The 22,081-nt window shown below is 42.3% G+C and overlaps 1 protein-coding gene across 1 annotated transcript in view; it reads right to left on the bottom strand.

Moving 5' to 3' along the window:
* Positions 1-22,081, bottom strand: part of Dnaaf11 (dynein axonemal assembly factor 11) — a 59,298-nt gene that overhangs the window by 22,509 nt on the left and 14,708 nt on the right. Inside the window, exons 4-10 of the mRNA XM_048358698.1 lie at positions 21,535-21,707; positions 19,575-19,801; positions 15,555-15,746; positions 12,877-12,954; positions 8,425-8,490; positions 6,599-6,668; positions 5,794-5,889 (exon numbers count right to left, since the gene is read on the bottom strand). Coding sequence (XP_048214655.1) covers positions 5,794-5,889; positions 6,599-6,668; positions 8,425-8,490; positions 12,877-12,954; positions 15,555-15,746; positions 19,575-19,801; positions 21,535-21,707 — 902 coding nt within the window. The remainder of the gene's footprint in view (positions 1-5,793; positions 5,890-6,598; positions 6,669-8,424; positions 8,491-12,876; positions 12,955-15,554; positions 15,747-19,574; positions 19,802-21,534; positions 21,708-22,081) is intronic.

Genomic DNA, 22,081 nt, shown 5'->3' with positions numbered 1-22,081 from the left:
CACTGGCTCATGCTGGTAATCCTAGCTACTCAGGCGGCTGAGATCTGACCATCACGGTTGGAAGCCAGCTGCTTGTGCAGGAAAGTTTGTGAGACTTCTCTCCAGATAACCACCCAAAAGCTGGAAGTAGAGTAGAGCTGTGGCTTGAGAGGGCTAGCCTTGAGCACACAAGTGCAGAGACAGCACCCAGGCCCTGAGTTCAAGTCCCAGGACTCTCTCTCTCTCTCTCTCTCTCACACACACACACACACACACACACACACACTCCCTCCAAGGGGAAATAATCCCCACATGGGGATTTGGAAAGACACAAGCCGTGGTTGCTAGGAAGAGACAAAGGCGGGGATGAGAAATGCAAGTAGTAAATTCCTGCAAATTACCTTTGGCTGCTCAGTGTTGTCAGCAATGGAAGTTGAGGGAATGAGGAGAAAATGAGAAATCAAAGAGAAACAGCACAAACAGAACCAGGAGAGCTGGCAAGATGGTGTGGCGGGGGGCAGGGGAGGGCACTGGAAGACACTTGACAACCAGAAGAGACTTTGTGTTAGGTACAGCATGGGTAAGGAGAAGAGTCTGAATTTTCAAGAATCAGGGTTTGTTTTGCAGGCCTTGATAGCATGACCTTCACCTTCTGTGACTGGCACAAGCAGAATCAAGCAAGTCCTTCATTAAATGAAGTGATAAATACGTTTTGCTGTTCTGTTCATATGGCAACTTCTTTAATCTCAGTTAATTATTCTGAGAGAATACCCAAAGGAAATCATGAAGCATATTCTTGGAGTGTTCCTGTAACTTGTCAGTTGAGAATCTGGATGGGAGTTTAATTTAATGACCTGATACAAGCAAACCAGGCTCTCAGTGAATGCAGAGTCTGAGTTAAATCTAGTTAAGATGGACTGTGGTGAGATCATAGGCTAACCATCACCAGGCTGATGACAATCAAAGTGTTTATGTACACATAACTGCACTGACTATACATCTGAAAACAGGCTACAGGGCAAGCTGCATCAACCCTTAGAAGATATGAAGGTAAAATAGGGACTAAAATAGGGACTAAAATAAACCGTTTCTATGAAATCTATAAATAAACTTAAAGAGTGTAGCACTTACAAAATAAAAATAACTAAAGGAAACCTTCTGCATGCCATCAGAGGGACACACGATTGGATATCTGGTTTTGATTTTTATATTTTCTAATATTTTCATAATTTTACATTAATTTGTTTCTGCTACAATGCACGGTATCAATGCATCTGAATTATTGCAATGGTTTGGATGTGGTTTGCCTTCCCCTAAACCCATGTCCAAACTTGGTCTCCAATGGAAAGGCATGAAGAGGCGGTGGACTTCTAAAAGGCGGGGCCTAGCAGGAAGTGCTCAGCTGTGGAGGGATTAACGCAGATGTTCTGGAGATGAGATCCCAGGGCGTTTTCACCTTCTCTCGACTCCCCTCCTATCGCACGATAATACCCCCTCTCCGTGTCTGTAGTGAAGATTGCTAGTGCACCCATCATCCCCACCCCACCCTGTTTTGTGGCCACAGAAGCTAAACTCTACTCATTCAGCCTGAATCCCCACAGAAAACACCCTTAGTAACACTGCTCTTCAGCTGGTACATTGGGTCTCTAGACTTGCTCACGCTGTACATCTGCTACTTGTACCCTCTCCCCATCCTCCATCTGCCACCCCTACCACGGTCACCACTGTTTTGTTACCCTATCTCTGTATAGTTGAGATGGTTTTTAAGTCCTACATATAAGTAAGACCACATATTGTTTTTCTTTCTCGGACTGGCTTATTTCATTTAGGATAATACTGCCCCCCACCCCAGCCACACCCATGCTGTGGTAAATGGTAAGTTCTCGATTTGGTGAAAATACGTTTACATACATCATTCAAATGCCTTTATAAGCCACCAGTGGTGGCATATACCTGTAATCCTAGCTACTAGGAAAGCAGAGTCAGGAAGATCTCAAATCCAAGACCAAATCAGGCAAGTTAATGAGACTCTGTCCTAAAAACAAAATGTCTAGAGGCAGAGTTCAAGTGTTTGAGTGCTTGCTTAACATGGTCTGAGGCCTTGGGTTTCCCTAGCACTACAACAACAACAACAACAACAACAACAACAACAACAACTAAGAGGTTTGTTTGTTGTTGTTTTTTTAAAAATCAAGTCATTTGTCAAAAAACACATGTTTATTCTTACAATATGCTTCAAAATTCCAGGGATTTGTTTCAACAGTTACAATGCAGGCCAGACTCCTAAACTTCCACAATAAAGGAAGCCCAGGCATGTTGCATAACGTCAGGGGTTCAACTCCAGTACTGCAAATGCCCCACTCCATAGAAATGCAATAAAGACATCAAATTTCAGTCATATACATTCCTGATTCTAAGTAAGGATGAAGAATGAAATTAGAGCTCTGTTGCTTTTGATGATTTTTTTTAAAACATAATTTTGTTTGAGCTTTATATTATTATAGATAACTACTCATGAATGAAAACCAACTAATTTGGACAAGAAACAATTCCCTAAGGTTTGCTTTTACTGATTAACTTCTAAAAGGAGAAATGATACATGGTAACTAATTTTACATCGATATTTTTAATATAGTATCCTAAAATCTTTACCAATATGTTCTTGAGAGGGTGAGCATTGCCAGGCATGGCGATGTGCACATAATCTCAGAACCGGGGAAGCTAAGGCAGGAGAACAGAGTCTAAGTCTCGTATGGGCTACATAGTAAGGCTCTACCTCCAAATCAAAAGGAAAAACCGTATCCATCATTTACGATTGAGGAGAAAAATATGAACCCCTGCTAGTCCTTCTATATAAATGGTCTTACTTACAGCCCAGTACTACTGGAATGTTTGTTTATTATGGTTTTTCACGTGAAAGATTTAGGTAGCTAAAAAAAAAAATCAAAAAAGGAATCAAAACACCTAGGATGCTGAGGAGATAGGATGATGCAAGTTCAAAGCTAGCCTGAGCTACAAAGCAAATTCTAAGTCAGCCTGGATTACACAGTGAGACCCTGCCTCAATAACACAAAATAATACAAAACAGAAGGCGACTCATACGCAGAGACGGCAGAGATTCCCTTGCAATCACAAGGCAACTTGCGAAAGGTCCACCAATCATATACCTTGACGTCCTTTCAGGAAAGAGCAAACTTATCATTTAATTTTCACCTTTTTAGTTAGAATGGAAGTTCCCGAACAGACAAACAGAAGGTTGCTGATTGCATAAACATCAATTCAATATAAACGTCCGTTAGCAAAGTGCTGAGGTAATCGAGTTCGTTCTTAGATTTCCCTATAGGACATTCCTCTCCACACAAGAGCATTCCCTTAATTTGTTGTGGCCACTAAGGACAATGCAATGCATACAGTTCTGTTTGTTATTTTATTGCTTGACAACAAATTGTGCTTGCTATGTTCTGCTGCTGAATAAGAACACATAATTGATTATCTGAGATCAGTCTGTTGGAAAACTGGTGAAGGAAAATGAAGGATGATTAAATCACGGCAGAAGCTTTACTGGTTAATCATGCTTATAGTCTTTGGAGCAGATACTCTTCCTTAGCCCATGCTTCTTTCTTTCTTCACCAGCAGAGCTCCTGTGATTCCAGTTTCTCCGTTCTTCCCCTTCACGGCTTAAGGAACCTAGGCAGAGGTTACTCCACCCTAGAGTGGGAGATGAGGGCTGACACAAAACCCAATCAGAGACAGCGTTTCTGTACACAGATTGGTTCAGTTGTTCAGGATGAAGGTAATCAAGACTGGATGGCTCTTCTGCTAATGAGCCTGCTCAGTCCCGAGAAACTTCTGCTTCATGTAATCAGAGAGCCTCTGTTTTTCTGTCTCATCCAAGCTGAAAACAAGCATGCTCGCTGTCCATTGTCACTTTCTCATGGGAGGACAGGCTGCCAGTTCCGAAATTCCCCAGCCTACTTGCCTGGGGGCTCCCTACCTTCCCCTATAGTGAGGTAGTAATTGTGGAAACATTCTTTTTTTTTTTTTTTTTTTTGCCAGTCCTGGGCCTTGAACCCAGGGCCTGAACACTGACCCTGGCTTCTCTTTGCTCAAGGCTAGCACTCTGCCACTTGAGCCACAGCACCACTTCTGGCTGTTCTCTATATATGTGGTGCTGGGGAATGGAACCCAGGGCTTCATGTATATGAGGCAAGCTCTCTTGCTACTAGGCCATATTCCCAGCTCGTGGGAACATTCTTATTTCCAATATCTTCAAGGCGTTGTACAAATGGGCTTCAATTCACTATCTCGAGTTATAAGTATAGTATATCTTGATCACTGTCACTCTTGCCATCATCTCCTGATCACTCGGAGCCCCGCCTGAATCCCTTCAACTTACCCAGTCTATTTTCACAAATGCACTTTGAATGTTAGGACTGTATTCACTGGCCCCCTTTGTTCACTTGTCTTCCATCCCCTTAAGTTCTCTCCTACCCCTGACAAGACACGTTTCAGCTTCCTGATCCTCATCTTGTCAGAGTGGAAATATTTCTTTATGGTGAAAGCCAGTTTTATTTGTAGATTCTGCAACGTACAGCAGAAAATGTCCAAACTCATTCATGAACCCTGTAGTGAGGAATCCTGACACTTCATGTGGACATAGTAAATTTTAAATTATTCCCGGGTTGTTATCTAGCCTACATTCAGTCTGTCAGACTTTCAAACAACTTCTGTCTCTGCTCCAAGTTAAGAAGTCTGAAAATCGAAGTCAGCGGAGGCAACCCCTCAGTCTCCGGTTTGCAAGTGCTGTGATTTTAATCCATCAAGTGAAGTGACGCCTACATTTTCACCTTCCGATTCTCCTTGAACGTTCATCGAAGTTCATCGAGTCTTTGTTCCTATTTCTTTAATGTTTCTTCTAGCTCTACAGCCTCAAATACCCTTCCTTGATTCTTCATCCCCCTTCAGCCCATTACTTGGTTGCCATTTGTAGCAATATTTCCCAAACCAGTTGGGTGAAGTTTGTCTCCTCCTCCATAGAGCTCATTTTCTTATTCATTCTTTCTGACGAGTTTCCAATTTCTCTTCCTGCAGGTATGCCTTTCATCAAGGCAGTCTCCCTTCTACACTGCCTAAAGACATTAATTTTTGTATTCATCTGTAGGCAAGCAAGTGATTCTATGTAGGGGCTCAATAAATGTTTACTAAATTGAACTAAAATTGAGCCCATGCCATATACAAATATGTTTACCACCAATTACTTCCCCCCCCAAAAAAAAGGAAAGGAGTTTTCATTAAAATGGTATCTAGCCAGTAGTACAAAAGTAATACCAAAGTAATTTTAGCAACATTCACTGGATGCACGTGATATGAATTATACACACATTCTCTCTCTTAGAAATGGTATTAGGAGGTAGAGGCCTACCAAGATGTGTAACTTGTCCAAGTCACAAGATTAGTCAGACCACCACTAGGAAATCAGAGTCTCAATGAGAGATCCAAGGCCTACTCTGTCTCCTCTCAGAGCTATCTGTAGCAAAGTACTGGTTGCCTTGTAGAGCTGCTTCCCTTGGGAGAACACCCGTGGATGCTGTGTTACAGGTGCCACGACGTCCCTCAGTGTGCTGGAGGTGTTAGCCACCCCTGACCCCATTCACAGCCCAGTCGCAGCTCCTTGTCCCTCTGCTCGAGATGGTATGAGCGGAATTTCTGGTCCCCTCAACTCAAAGTTACCTTCATCGGAAGTCGTTACGGCCCCTGACAGGCCCCCAGCTTTCCCAACGTTGCAGCTGCCTCCACATGCAGGTACTCGCTTACCTTGGGCATGTAGATCACGAGGTGTCCCGTCGTCTGAGACCTTTTAGCAGAGCTGCTGTCAGGCTTGACTTCTGCTGGAAGGACGAGCTGAAATGGCTGGAAACAAGAGGCAGCTATCAAGGAAAAGGTCACATTGCATGAGAGGATGCCCTCAAGGTCGCATTAGGTAAAAGGGTGACCTTGGGGGGGACCGTATAGGTGACCTCAAGAGGTATTTTCAGTCCAAGTTCACAGTATGTTGTTCAAGGAGGAAATGTGCTTTGATTCACTTGGGGGGGAAAAATTGTATGCTATGCTAAAAGTGTATGAACTATTTTTACCTAATTTAATAAATAATCTAAAGAATGGTCTTCAATCACCATGCAACACTATGACTATTTATAGTAGAAATGTAATTTGTAGATAAAATATTAACTTATTCCCGTTTTAACATCATTATGCTGATCTATATGAATGCTCAGAATAATAAAAATACTGTTTCAACATGAGCTATGAATAGTGCCCTTGAATAAAATCTTGGCACTTTAGGATGGGATGCTGGCTACCTCCATGCACACATCATCAGCTTTGTAAATGTGTGACAAGGCAGACACAGGTTTAAAGGACCAGTGTTCCCGGTCACACGGTGTCAGTGGTCATTTTTGCTGCCCATCATCCCTGAGCTATAAAACCCTGTGCCTGTTCACCGTGCCCTGACTAGGTTTCTAATTTTCTGTTTGCCTTCTGTCTAAGCTTGTTTCGAGGCAAAGCAGCTTCGATTGAGGGTTAGCTTTAAAACTCTAACCATCTATAGGACTGTGCTTACCTTCCCTTTGACCACTACTCGGACATAAGTTGGCTGCACGTCGACCTGGATTAAAGAGGTATCCATGTACCTTCAAAGTCAAGCATATCAAATTTGGCCATTGTCAGAAAAAAAATATTTAAGTTTAAACATGTAACATATCATCATACTACAAAGCCATTTTCAGAAAGTTTAAAATGTCCATGCTAAATATGTTCCTAAAAATTAGCTTTAAATTAGTCCTCGTCCAGAAGAAATTTCAAGAGATCAGCAACTTCATTCTTAGACCCACAAGTACACTTGTCATTGATTGCCCCTGGCCCAAAAATATCTGAGGTCTAAAACACCAGAGGTTTGCAAAATATGGCTCCCCGCGCTTTCCCATGAGTACTTTATTTTAAGCCTCTAAACTTGTGCAGGCCAGATGCTGAATTCACCGTACTCGAGGCTCATAACCATCCATCGCTGCCTGCTCGGGCCTCTTCAGGGCTACAGCTGTTCCGCAGCTGGGAGGGGACTGGTTCTCCTCTCCCAGGAGAGAGCCGGCTTCTCCCCTGGAAGGCACGCACTGCCCAACTAGCAAAGCCCCCCATGGACAGCAGCAGACGCGCCCAGGTCCGCTGGCCCCCATTCTCCCTGCCTCACGAGCAAGTGAAAGATTTCCATTTCACATCACTCACAAAAGTAGGACATTTCACCAGATAAGTATTTGTCTGCATTGTAAAATACTGATCGTGAGGGCCAGGCAGGAAGGCTAATACAGAGATGGATGATAGGCTTGGCTTGAAGTCTTGATCTCAGAGGCCATTACACTCAAAAGCCTTGAGGACATCGTCGTAGGTGAAAGAAATCAGACACAAAGGGCACACGTCTTGTGTGGCTCTATTTAGATAAAATATTCCAGAATAGGCATGCTCTCAAAATTTAAAATCAGGAGAAATAAATGAAACGCGGGAAGAAACGCTGCAGCAATAAGCAGCTCCCGGAAGCGGCCCCGGTGAGGATGAGAAGTGTCAGCAGGGAGCCAAAGGGATTCCCATCCAGCCAGGAGGCAGGGCGCCCTGGGTGTCTTCAGATGACTGCCTCCAGGAAGGGCAGAAAGGGACCAGGCACAGGGCTGAATGGTAAGGCCACAGGGGTGCGGGAGAAGCGAGAAGGTCGCAAGGAGGGGCAAGCAGGGCATCTTGGCTGCTCCTGCCCACTGGAATAAGGTATGTGAGAGCCAGTCACAGATGGAAGGCGCAGGGCAGAAATGTCCTTGGTGAGCAGAAAGGCACTGAGCTAGCTCCAGGGCTCTAAGAGGAGCAAGGGGGAGGACTGGCCACTGGAGTCCTATTACTGTGCTAAAACACTTGGAAAAACAAAAAAAGGACTATGGGGCAGAGTGGCTGTCTATTGAGAGGGGGTCTGTGTGCCACCTGTGTCAGAACAGCGATGCTTTCAGAATCACGTGCACGACTCCAGAGTTTCCAAGCATAGGGCCGAGGGTTTGGTTATTTTTCCTTTTGCTTTCATCCCTCTCAAAACTTACTATACGTTCTCCAGCTTAAAAGGGGACTTTTTTTTTTATTTATAGGGTAACTGAAATTCATTTCACTCATTTCAAAAGTCAAAAGGTTGCTACCTAGAGGGTGAAGTAAGAGAATGGGTGAAGAAGGACACACTTGAAATCCCAGCACTGGAGAGGCAGGCGGACTCTTCCAGAAGCAGGCCAGCCTTGGCCTACACAGCAAGACCTTGTTTCAGAAAAATCAAAGCAAGCAAACGGCCACCCAGCATACGCACATTACAACAACAAAAGAACGAAAGGAAATGGCATGAAAGAAATGAACAGCAAATGTCCTTACCTGTAGACAGCCAGGTCCAGAACGATTTGGTTACGTTTTTCATCATCTTTCAAAGAAAAGTCAAGCCTAAAAAATAATGCATTGGGAGAATGGGAGTAAAGAGAAGGAGCTATAGATAACGTTATCATCTAATCAAGAGTATTAATAATTACATTAAAATTTTCCCATTGACAAAGTTATTTTGATCATCAGAATAATACACCCCATTTCCAACAGAAGCCCAACAAGAAATCAATAAACTACTTATTGTTGGCCTGAGATTCTTAGGGGAAAATGATACACAAACACAGTTTTGGTGCAGAGACAGAGACATCTGGTGGTAGAAGTTTTCCATCTACCTGAGGTTTGCTAGACCTGAGCTAACACGCTGGGACTACTCGGGGAGACTATGTGTTCTCACAGCCTAATCTTAAATGGTTCACCAGTGCTGTCTCACTTTCCATGGCTATCCGTTTCTCTTCTCCTCTCGCTGCTCTCTTCCACTCCCTGGGAAAGCCTGAGACGTGGCCAGTGATTTATATGGATGAAGAAAACAGTATTTAGAGAGCTGGCGTAGCTGGAGAAGGGGCAGAACATGGATTCAATACCCCAGGTCTTCTGCCCATACTGGTTGGTACAGTCTAGTTGACTGGTACAGTTCCTATACTACCAGTGTAGGTCTTAGCGTAATTTTGTCAGCTTTCTTTTAAGCATGCCCTACATTATACTATAAAAGCCATCAATATTAAAGAACAAGCTTAAAGTTAGCTCTAGATTTGGCTAATCAGCAGTAGGTCTACTGTGGTAGGTGCTTTTATTTTTCCCAACAAATGACCCATGTGTTCTGTATCTTATCTCTGGAGCTGCCTCGTGTTCTGTCCACTCTACCATGATTATTTATTGCCCAATTCTCCAGCCAGCCAACTTGAACTCTCCCTTCTTATATCACTGAAAGCCAATCTCTGAGAGGTTTCTGAGGCAAAGGTTGCCATTTATCCTCTACTGACTGTTTTCTTTTTAGCCCTAAAAACAGAATGCTCGATTTGAAGGAGAACAATGTATATATTGAAGAAACAGTGCATTGCCCAACCTCCTTTGCACCTTATGTGAAGTCACATGTTTTCTTTTTTTTTTAAGTGGAAGTGCTGTATGGCATTTTGCAGAAATTTTCCTCAAAAGAAGTAATGTATGTATCTTGGAATGCTTGCCTTCTCTAGTCCCTAGGAGGGGCAGATTGTAGGAGGCCCATTGATGATGATGGAGATGACTTCATAAGCTGCTGTAATTGTCCAGGCAAGAGGCAGTGTTGAATTGCTTTAAAGTGAGTAGTTGGACTCTAGTAATATGGAACAAAAAGCTCAAGAAGCTCAGTAATTAAAAAAAAAAAAACATAAGAGGGGGAAGACTTAGGGGCATACTTGATGGCTTCGGTCTTAAGAGCTTGGGTGAAGGGTTGTCACTGAGAGGGAGGCAGTGGAAGGCAGGGACATCATGCCAGACAGCAAGATAGACACCAGGAGTTCTGCTTTGACCAGGTGTTTGTAATAGTTGTTTTTATAACAATGAGGTGATGTCACTTAGCGAAATGCACATATGAATCTTGAACTCAGGAAAGAGGCTAGTTCTGGTCATGAACAACGTAAAGCCATGTTTTCTGGTGACATCCTCCAAGAACGTGAATGTGAAAAGAGAAGGCAGCTGAACACTTCGCTACAGAGTGCTTATGAGACGAAACAGAAAGGATTTACCCAAGCGTAAGAAGAGCAGTTAGTAAGGAAAAGAAAAATCAGAAGCCAGCGGAAGACACCACTTTAAGGAAGGAAGGAATTTAATGCCCAATTAGATCCAAATTCACTAAGTCAAATAAGACAGGGGCAGAGCATGGAACACTGACTGTGGAAATGGAGGGACTAAAGAAGTTTTCAGATACACACACAGAAATGGCTTTAGGAAGAAACCTGAGGAACATAGACACACACTCACCGAGGACTTTAGATACTGTGTGGGGCAGACAACACACCCCTGGAAAGGGAGACGCTTGGATTATCCGAATATTTGTTTGGATGTTGGCACCTCGGATCCAACAAAGTAGAGATAATCGATATAGGACAGCAGGGACCTAAGAAGCCAGGACCTTGATGGGAAGAGGGGCTGCCATCTGCAAGGTGGCAGAGACTAAATTGTACCGTAGGCTCACCCATCTCAGTAGGATACGGTTCAGGCATTGGGTTGCTCCCATTTTCTCAATGAAATAAGAACCAAGATCCTCAGCTTAAGAATAGATCACCCCATGTGAGGGCAAGCCTGGGTGGGGGTAAGTATGCCTGATAAAATAGTATGTCAGTGTTCTGTGAGGTGATAGCGATGGGAGGAGCAAAGGACAAGGGAGACGAAGATATGCCAGGATTGATTAATGTGAGAATACATAGAAACAAAGCACCGGGAGAGAAGATGAGACGATGGGGGTGGAATGGGGTGGGATGGAGTAGAAACAGAGACAAACCATCGCACGAATGAATGCATGTGTGACTGAGGACCGTGATTGCTGGGACTGAGTGAGCTCTGGGAATGCAAGGAATAGTGCTCACTGGGAGATGGATCGGAGTCTGATGGTGGCAAAGCTAGGAAGGAGGACAGAATTGTGTGGATGAGCTGAGGAGGAGAGACAAAATGGTCCAAAATGAAGTGGCCAAGGAGCTGAGGGTCAGGCTCCTGGCTCATCAGGCACCTGTTTGGTGGAGTCAGGGTTGAGGATGAGGAGAGGCAAAGAGAGACAGTGGGCTGGGTGCCAGGATCTCCTGTGTTTTGCAAGTGTGGAGAGTTAGGCCTGTTCGGCTGTGAAGTTCAGCAGCACTAACCCAGATAGAAGGCCTGGGCCTTGACAGAGCGAGGAAATATGGAGGGAAGAGGAGACAGAGAGTCTGCAAGTTGTTTAAGGCTATAACTTTCCCTGTGGTCTCTGGCGAAGAAGAACAGGGGCAGTGGGGGAAGCAGACCTGTAGTCCAAGTCGTTGAACAGAGAAAAAGCCATGTGAAAGAGAGGCGAGGATACAGGCCTGTTGATGAAGCGTGAGCTGAAGAGGATAGAGGCAGAGGTGGGGGCACAGAAAGAGAGAGAGAGAGAGAGAGAGAGAGAGAGAGAGAGAGAGAGAGAGAGAGAATCAGACCCAGGGGAGGAAGAATCTCAGCAGGACGATGACCTGGCAGGGAGGGTGGGTGGCCAATCAATGGAGTAGGTAGTCAGTCAATAGGAGTAGGTAGTCATAGTGGGAGTGGGGAGTAGTTGGAGACTGGTTTGAGGGGCAGGCATATCGTTCAGTGTGGCGACAAGAGTGGAAGTCTTCCCAGTGCTATGTAGGCTTCCGGAGGTCTTCCTCCTGCCACCGACACAGTCTTAATTAACACTAGGGTTTTAAGATCCATGAAGATGGCACCTGTAACAATCACTGCTGTATCCCCAGGGCCTGACAGTATACTTGTCTGCTGTTACATTCCTATGTGCTAAATAGAGAAGGCTGAGGCCTGCGGGAGAGATTTGATCATAGAAATACTAGAACTGTGCTTCATAATTCAGACACACCACTGAAACCTATGTGACTCTGAGCAAGTCGTTTTCCTCTCCGGCAGAAGCTCAGAAAAAGACAAAAGAAATAACACCTAGAAATAACTCTAGACAGTGTCCCTGTCTTGGTGATGACATAGCAAGTGGAAAGATGGAAGCAAAGAGATCTTGACTAATATAGTCTATGAGATCTAGTACTGGGCACCTGTGGCTCACCTATGTAACCTGAGCTACTCAGGAGGCTGGGATCTGAGGATTGTGGTTCAAAGCCAGCCTGGGGAAGAAAGTCCATGAACTCTTATCTCTCGTTAACCACCAGAAAAAATAAACAAAAGTGGCACTGTAGACAAACAAAAAAAAATCAAAATAAAGAAAAGTAAATTTTATCTTTACTCTATATTTTATGGTATATATTGTTTTGTTTTATTTTTTTGCCTGCTTTCTTTAACATAGGGTATTGTCTGACTTCTAATTTCCAGTCTGAAGAGTGTTCCTCTCTCATTAACTTCACTGAGATATTTATATCAACGTCTTTCTCTGGCTTCAAATGCTTTGTAGATATGTTCCAGAGGAGAATGTGGATGCAAATGAGATGGCTGAGTGTTCTCAGCCAGCTTGCTACCGATGAGCTTGAAAAATTCATAAACACAACAATAAGGCAGTGGCAATTTTCAGGCATAAAATTGTGCATGGTCCAAAGTTTCATGGGAGACGTAAATAACTAAGATTTCCATATGTCAGGTCAGCATCACTTCCTAGATGCCAAGGAAAGAATGCGCTTGAAAACATCGTAGATGTTTGGCTCTCGTTTGTGAACAAAGTGGCATTACTATTCGACTCATCAAGCTCTTTCAGGACGGTCAATGCCACATGGCCCCTAACACTGCAGAGGGCTTCACGTACGTACATACTTGGGTGCATTGACATTCAGGACCTTGCCTTCCTCAGTGACCAAAGTCCGGGGCGGCTTCGCGGTCTTCCTTTTGTCGCTGAATGAGGATGAAGAGGCATAGGTCATGAGGAAGAGGAAAAGAAACCAAGAGAATAGAAAAGTTATGCATATATCTATTTGAAACAATTTAAGAAAAAATTAATCAGACATCTGTGACTGCACTAACAACTGACTTAGGAAGTCAATTCCTTTAATTCTACGCTAGGAATTATAAAGAAATCAAGCCAGATACCATACGCATCTATGAAACTACCACAATGAACCCCCTTGTACTATATTAATATATGCTAATTAAAAAAACCTAAATGCAAGGAAAAATAAAGCTAGTTTTTCATATGGTCCTATCTAGAGCCATAAAGCAAAAATGTGACCAAGACAATCTGCCAGATCATTTGAATGGGGAAAGAAAACTCCTTTTCATGAAATACCCATGAATATTTAAATGAGTCTATTTTATGCATGATTTACCCAGATAACTGTCAATTTTCCATTTGTGTATAGAGTTTCTGCTTTAGCTAAAATTATAATTTCTAAAATACCAAGAAGAATCTATTCTGTAGAAATAAAAATACCAGTACATAAGGGACTGTGTAAAAAGACCGCACACAGCATCATTTATAGTGGCAAAACCCAGAAACACGAATGTCTGTCAATGAACGTGTGGTTGTACCCAGCGTGGTACATTCACACCAGGAGATATCGTACATTGATTCAAAACATTTTTGTTCTTTACCTACCAATCAAGAAAAGTGTTGATGATTCATTTGCTAACAACAAAGAGAGTCCACTTTTTGTTTCTTTTTGCAGTGCTGCGGGTCAAATCAGGACTTTCAATATGCTAGAAGAGCTTGCTCCCACACAGCCACAGCCCAGCCCACATTAACAACAACATTTTCATGAATCCTTCATCTGCAGATGGGATTTACACAGTTATAGAGGGAGAAAAACTGTGGTGGTATTAACTCAAGCCTGTGAACCCTCACCATGAATATAAGAGAGAAAGGAAAAGTTGCGGAATGATGTGAGATTGAAAAATACATACTTAGTGGCTACAAAAAAAAAATCTCAATTAAAAGGACAGTAGAAATTCAAAGCTTCCTACACTTTTTACAATTCGATCGTCCATACAAAGTTGTTCAGCTCATCTTTTAGATCCCATCTCTATATACCAGCTGAGCTTCTGTTGTTTTACTTTGCTTTTGTTTTTGTCATCCCTGGGGTTTGAACTCAGGGCCTTAAGCTTTCTAAGCTTATGTGCTCAGTTGCTGCTCTATCACTTGGGTCATTCCTCCAGCCTTGATTTTTTTTGCTGGTCATTTTGGAGATGGTATTTGGTGGAAGTTTCTGCCTGGTCTAACTTGGAGTCTCACCCCTCTTGTGTAGCTAGAATCACAAGCATGATCGCCGGTGTCCAAACAGCCAATTAAGTATCTTAAAGACAATTTTAAGAAATGTTCTAAATAGAAATTATGTGTTTTGTATAGGTACTTGTCAACATCATATAGAGAGCACAAGACAGCATCAAGACATGAAAACTCAGCTTCTGACGTCATTCTACTATTCTCTAAACAATGGCTACCTCTCCACATGCAAACAGCCATGTTTTACAAACAAGTATTCTGGATAAAAGGTTGATTCCAATTGTTGCACCTCTCTATTTTCCTACTAAACAAAGTAAAATTTATGGAAGCAGTAGATATTTGAATAGTCTTCCTACTTTTAGTATCTCTCTTCTAGTTGACAATTACAGGGAGATGTCTTATACTTGATCCACCTCACTACCATGCAGATTATTATATTCCAGAGCTAATTGATCATATTCTCAATTTCATAAATTACAAATATTCCTGTGAGTGACATATTTTACCAGACTAAATTAAGCAAAGACAGGAGACAGAATGACTTAAGAAGATATCTTCAATAGAAGTACCCTGAAAATAGTATCTTAGCTTCTAACAAATCATCAAATTATATGTAAACACGTCAAAAGTGAATTACACTTATTATGTGTCCAAGAAATTTCTATTATAAAAATAATGTGCCTGATGAAACTAATTTTAATTCTTCAGTTCGAAAATTAATAGAACTGATTCAGAGGAGCTTTTCACCCCATAAAATGACCTTTTTCATTGTCCCATGACAACCAGTATTGTAACCCAGAACAATGGCTGCTAAATAATGTAAAGTGGTTGAAAAACTAATACAAACAAATGTTTATAAAGAAGATACTTTGATATTAATAAAAAGCACTAAACCTGTGTGATGGTTAACAATGGTGACACACAGATATTATGTCAAATGATGTGCAATTATGAAAACAGCCCACATTGGGTACCGTTGGCCCTTTCTTACAATCTTAGCTCCTCAGGGAGGCTGAGATCTAAAGATTGTCTAAAGACACCTCAAACAGGAAAGCCCCTAAGACTCTTATTCCCAATTAACCAGCAAAAGCCATGGAGTGGCAATATAGCGCAAATGGTAGCGTGCTGGCTTTCAGTGGAAAAATACAACCTAAAGCTGAGGGTCCGAAGCTCAAGCCCCAGGACTATCACTTAAATTAAAAAAAAAAAAAGACATTAAAAAATATAGCCTCCAACAGAGTGCTGCCTAAAAATAAGTAGTACAAAAATGGGATACCTTACTTTCTCTTGGGCTTTCCGTTGCTTTTCCACATGTCTAAGAGTTTCCAATCTAGATTCAGGTGTAAACACAGATGGTTTGTTCCAGAACGCCAGGTCATCCTCACTTTCATCTGATCTCTTTGTGTGGAGTTGCTCTTCTTGTATCTCTGGTGTCTGGACGTAGCCTTGCCTCTCCGTAGAAAATGGGCTGGCAAAACCAACAGACACAGAACATATAAGCCCAAGAACGGGTTCAGGAGTTTTATCATCTTCAATATTTCTCCTTTATCTCACGATATAAGAATGACTTACTTTTGACTGATACAATGTCTCTGAGAGTCTATGTGAGCTAAGTTGGGGCAGGTTCTCGCCCTCTAGTGTCACAACATGGCAGTATCTGAATGACTTAGGTCGCCTAAGCCAAGCTGGTGTGAATTGCCTGGGCTCCCATAGATTCCTGGGCTCCCGTGGGGTGTCTTTCATATACTCGGGATCCTTATAGCATTTTTCAGGAAGTTCTGATAATGAGCATGGAGACCACCCAGCCGGGGAGAGCATTCCACCTCATCTGGATGATGAAGTCGAGTGAACCGATTCGGAAACAAACAAAACTCCTCTCCTAAAGGATTCTTCTTAGAACCTTCTTCCCATCCACCATCAGATATCCCACTACAGGCACTTCCGTGAGCAGCTAAAACCCACCTCCTGGATTTAAAAGGGCTGCAGCTTAAATAAAGTTTTAGATGTATGTCTAAGTAGAAGCCCTCCCTTCCAGCTCCAAGATTCTCTTCTGGCTCAGTTCAAGATTGGGGGGTGACTGGGAAAGACTCGTGGCTCATCCCTGTCCCCGCCCCACCCTGTCCAAGGTGCATCTATTCCGATCCGGGTGCCCTCTCCCAGTGCCCTGCCCTCTTGAGCCTCTTCAAGTTCTCCTGAACTTTTTCTTTTTGCCTAGGGGGATGAGGATAAGGACATGAGCTCCTCTTGGGTGGCGGCTGCCACCTCTGGAGCTAGTGCCAGATGCTGGCTTCTCTTCCTGGGAGCACCTGTGTCATTGCTAAAGACACGGCAAGAATGCGTACGTCACATGGCTTTGTGTTGGTGTGGTCAGAACTTGGCTGGTCCTTTTGTCAGAACTCACTGACTTTCCACCCCACAGTCTCATTGCTTCCACCCTTGGTGGGGGGCCGGCGGGGGGGCTTTTACATAGCGCAAGCCCGGCTCCTTCTACAACAGTATGTACCTGGCCTAGGATACAGCCACAGATCATTCATGTGAAATGGGTACAGTGTACGTCATTCCCATTAGCATCCTCTTTTCTGGTAACTTCCACTCCAGGCTGCTCCTCCTCCAAAAAGGAAGCAGGATCTACCGCCTTCCACGGAAGTTAAGATTCTCATCTCCCTTTCTCGCAGCTTATGAACCTCCATGCTGGTTCTTCTTAGAAGAGGAGCAGCAGCCTCGACTTCCTAGACCATGTCGTGACATAAGCCAATGGCTGCAGAATGCCAAGGCTTCCATGCATATAGGTCAGAGTGCCTGACACTTACAATGGCTAAAGGGCTAGTCAGTCCCACAGGGAAAGTAAGTCAACACCTGTAAGGAACCCAGTTGCAAGCTTCTGCTGACACACAAGGAACGCATGATGGTCAACTTCTGTGAATGGTCCGAAGCCAAACATAGCAAATGATTCCCAGGACACTTACTCATCATAACCATGATGCAAAGCACCAAGAAAAACTCTTAGTTTTAGAAGAATATTATAACCATAACTCACTATAAGCAAAGGTTCAGATACATAAGGTCTTAACAAAATGAATGAGGAAACACACTGACAACTATATGATGGGCAAAGAAATTCAAGGATGGTTTTACATTAGAAAATCTGTGAATTTGGTTCAACATATTAATAGAAAACACAAGGTTATCTCAGAAGAATTCAGGGGAAGCACTTCATAAAAATACAATACACATGATGATTAAAGGAAATTTACTAATTTACTCAGCATGAACCAAACTGCATAGCAAGCCTCATATTTTATGGTGAGAAATTAACAACAATTGTCATAAAGTCAGGAAAGGAGACTGATCTCCATTCCACTGCATGTTTATTACATATGGGACAATGTCACAGCACCAAAAAGAAAATAAAGCAGGAACAGAAGGTTTGAAATAAATTCTAAACTCTCCATTTATGATGTGCTTTTGCATAGCAAACACAGGACCACCTACAAAATGACTACTGTAGCAGCATTTAAAGTCAGCAAGATTGATGCACACTATCTCTATCCACAAAGTTTTTAAATATAGCTAGAACCAACTACATGCTTATTTCAAAGTTCTAATCTACAAGTTTCTTGGTAATAAATTCAATGAAAGATGATGAAAAACATTTATAAGGAAACTTAAAACTTATTGAATATCTCAGATGAATAAATAGAGCTATTACAAAGTCCAGCAACAAAACCATCAGCGTGGAGAAGACAGCAACTTTCTCCCAACAAACATATAAACTAAGGGCAGGGCATGTCCAATCAAAATTCCACCAGGGAGACCAGCAGATTTAAAAACTCATACAAAATAGTAAAGATCTATGGGTAACTAAGGTGATTTTGAAAAAAAAAATGAGATTATCTTCCATCAGACACTGAGATTTATAATAACTCTAGTAGAAGGAGTGGGGAACCTTTTCCTGACAAGCGCCATTTGGATATCTATAATTTCATTGGAGGGACATGCAAAATTATCAATACAGGTAGACAGCCGCAGGCAACTGCGAGAAGCACATGAAAACATGTGTGTCTGTCCCGTCATGGACCAAATGATTTCTCAGACCTTACGTGTTCCACGGGCTGGTCGTTACCTACCCTTGTTCTATAGAAATTAAAAATCCACTGGTGTACCGGTGTGTGGGTCACAGGACATGTATACAGCGGCTTCAGCAAGGAGCACACCATCGAGTAGAAGGGGAGGAGCAGGTTTGTGGAGGGTTCAGAAAGCTTCTGTTCTCTTAATGATATGTTATTTATTATTTTCCAAAGGTCTCAAACAAACATACAAATCGTTATTATTTATTACATATGGGTGGTGGAACAAGAACTGCCTATTTAATTATTTTTTAAACATTTATGCATGTCTGAAATGTTTTGTAATTATTTTTTCTGTATTTTAAGAGTTATCTAAATATTTAAAGCTTTCATTATATGGAATCAAATCAACTGACTATAGTTGTAATTCACTTACAATAAACAACATGAAAAATTCAGGTTCATACAAAAGACCAATTAGAGGGTTATTAATCACATTAAAAATGTACTCGCTATACAACTTGCAAAATAGATGTTTTTATGCTGCAATCAGAATTACTCAATTTAGAATCGTGTGATTTCATTTATTTTTTTCTAAAATATTCTTACTTTATAAATCAAAGTGCACCTGTTAATTCATCTTTCTTGTGCATGCTTTATGGAGATTTATCTGAGATAATTTTAGATGCAAATTAAGTAGCTAGTTTGAAGAGAGTTTTTCTTTTCTCTTTTGGGGAGGGGTCCTGGGCTTGAACTCAGGGCTTTGCATGCACTAGGCAGATGCTCTACTGCTTGAGCTACACCTCCAGTCCTTTGTACTCTGCTTATTATTGAACTAGATTTTTCCAGCCTTTTCAGTTACGACAGAGGTCTCAAACATTTTGCTCTGACATTCTGTCCTGGAAGCTTGCTTCTCCTGATGTCCATCTGCTGAACAGCTAGGATTACAGGTAAGAGCCACCAGCACTCACCTAAGAAGCATTTTTTCCTGAGGAAATAAAGCTTCTTGATAGTGTCAACAACAGAAAGAATCTTTGGGCTGCATACACACATGTATACCACACATACATACACGCAGAAACATTCACCACATTGTATTCTTCAAATAGATAGCCTGGAATATAAGTGATATCTCAGAATATAAGTGATACGTCACACCCTGGGAAGAGGACACAGCTTGCTGTTGTAGTGAACGTTGACTAGACAGCAAACTCTACCACTTTACGTACATAGCAGGAGGGATGTCGGTGTACCACCGCCCGTCAAAGCCAGGGTCACGTCTCTTCTTGTCTTCCTTTCCAGGCTCCTCCTCGAGGTTCCTCTGGGCCTCTTCTTTCTCTTTGGCTCTTTTGAGGGAGTAAGCTTTTTCCTGCTCTCTGATTTGCTGCTCAACAGCTGGATAGTCCTGCAGTGCCAGGATCCTTTCTGAACGCTCTATTTCTTTACCGTCCAACCACTTCCATTAAAAAAGAAGGAAAGAAAACAATACACAGAATATCATCATTCGAAATTAGCAGTGTAAGTCAGTCCCAAGTTGATTTGGATTGGAATATTTTTAACTTAGAAATAATGAGTCATGGTAATATATAATGACAAAGAAAATAATTAAGGGGCAGGGAAATGCTTGTTTCGCACAATTAAAATGGTTTACAAAGTACCTTTACTGACAATAATAAGCAGGGCTTACATAGAAACTCTCAAAACAGTTTGTATTAACTTATAACTTCTCAGGATACTGAGTGCTGGGGCTTAAATCAACTACTAGCTCCAAAATATAGCTTTCCCCAAGTGGTCCCCACAAAAAGAACTTTGAATTTTGCAGACAAGTAAGCTCTGACTCAACCTATGTTCTAATCTCGACAACACACACAGGGTACAATTATTTATTGTTATAGTCCATGTTTACCTTTTGTACTTATAGAATTCGTTTTCCAAGTTAAAATTGAAAACATCTAGAAATCTGAAATGTTAAAGACACCAGTTTAAAGATGCCTGTTTATTTACCTATCATCATTCTATAAAAAGGTAAGGCATTTAGGAGGATAGAGTAGGCAGATAATGATTTCCCAGTAATATCCATAGTCCACTCCCAGTGAATATGATCTCAGATGGCAAAAGGGACTTTGCAGGCCTAGTTAAGGATGGTGAAAGACCAGGGTCACCGAGGCACAGAGGTCATCTCTCTATATAGGGAGAAGTGTCAGAACTGACCTAGAGAGGAGCTTAATAAGCCCAACACACTGCCCTCTTTAGAAATCTGTTAGGGGTTGAAGTCCTAACCTCCAATATTGCAACACTCGGCTTCACTTGGAAACAGACTCATCGTATCTGCAACTCTTTAAGACATATTAGAGTGAGACCCTAACTCACAGTTGGTGCTAGAACCCAAAGCACGCCGCGGGAAAAGATAGCGACCCAAGAGAATGCTAGGTAATGGCAAAGGTGATCAGTGCTGCACCTCTGCCACCCACGGAGAGAGGGCTGAGTCCAACACTCTGCATAGCCCCGAGAGGGGCCCACCCTGCACGCTGACCTTGATCAGCTGACCTCTACAACTATGAAAGAAATCATGTCCTTCCTCCCCCCCCCAACCCCCCCCACCCCATGGTCCTGGGGTTTGAACTCAGGGCTTCACACATACTAGGAACATGCTATGCCACTTGAGCTACACTCTCAGGCCTCAGAATTATGAGGTCATCGATTTCTTTAGGTTTCCGCTCTTTTACAACAGTCCCAGGGAACTGATACATATTTTAACACAACTTCTGTAGCTAGATCACAAGCTCTCAATACAACGGTAATTAAGATTCTAAAGTGGATCAACATAGTTGAAGTACCGGTAAGAACATTTGTAGCTACTTTGTACAGAAGGCCATGGTCGCCTCCTCTAGCAGCTGATTTAATGTAGTCTTTCTGAAAGACTTAATCTGAGCTAATTAAGAATGAGATTAAGTTCTGCCTGTTTTGATGAAGGAGAAAAAAATTTGTCCGTAACTTATTTTTTTAAAGATGTAATTGAAGCTATCGAGTAATAGTAACGTCTTGATGTCAAGGAATGAACTTCAACTCTCGTGAATCTCCCACTCTGAAGCAACACAGCTCATGGCAGAGCTGTGATTGAATCAGGAATTCTTGTAGTCGCTCATTTTGCTTTTCCTGTGTTTTGCGCTGTGCTAAAATAAGGGACACCTTGAGCTGCGGTAGGGTGGCCACCACGAACGGTCTGTAACCATCGAAGTCGGCACAGGGATTTCCCATGAGGAAGAGCTCCTTCAGGTGGAGGTTGTGCTTCAGGGTTTTAATGCTGCTCAGATCTCCAATGAAATTTACTGTCAGGTCAAGCTTTGTCAGTACTTCACATCCTATTGAGAACAAGAAAACACACAGTGGTAAATAAAGAGCACAAGAACCCAATGAGCCCTCTTTATGAGTATCATAGGGCGTCCATATAAGGAAGGGTGGGTGATATAAAATGTGGCAGGATGTAAAGCTCTTCCTTAACTATAGAATGTCCAGAAATTAAGACAGACAGAATGATGAGATCAGAAAGTCATTAATGAATGTAAAACTAATGTGTGAAAATGTGATGAGAAGTAAGCCCTCACGTAATTCCAAACTGCTCTGCACTAGTTATTCATTCATTAAAAAGTGACACATAGTAACACAGTAGTAAAGTGATAGACTTTGCCTTTGCTTTGCTTCCTTTTATGACAGACATTCCCAACGCACATTATCC

This window comes from Perognathus longimembris, chromosome 12, assembly GCF_023159225.1.
Source record: "Perognathus longimembris pacificus isolate PPM17 chromosome 12, ASM2315922v1, whole genome shotgun sequence".
In the NCBI taxonomy this organism is placed as follows: Eukaryota; Metazoa; Chordata; class Mammalia; order Rodentia; family Heteromyidae; genus Perognathus; species Perognathus longimembris.
Note: the sequence above shows the minus strand (reverse complement) of the source record. Positions and strands in the feature narration are given on the sequence as shown.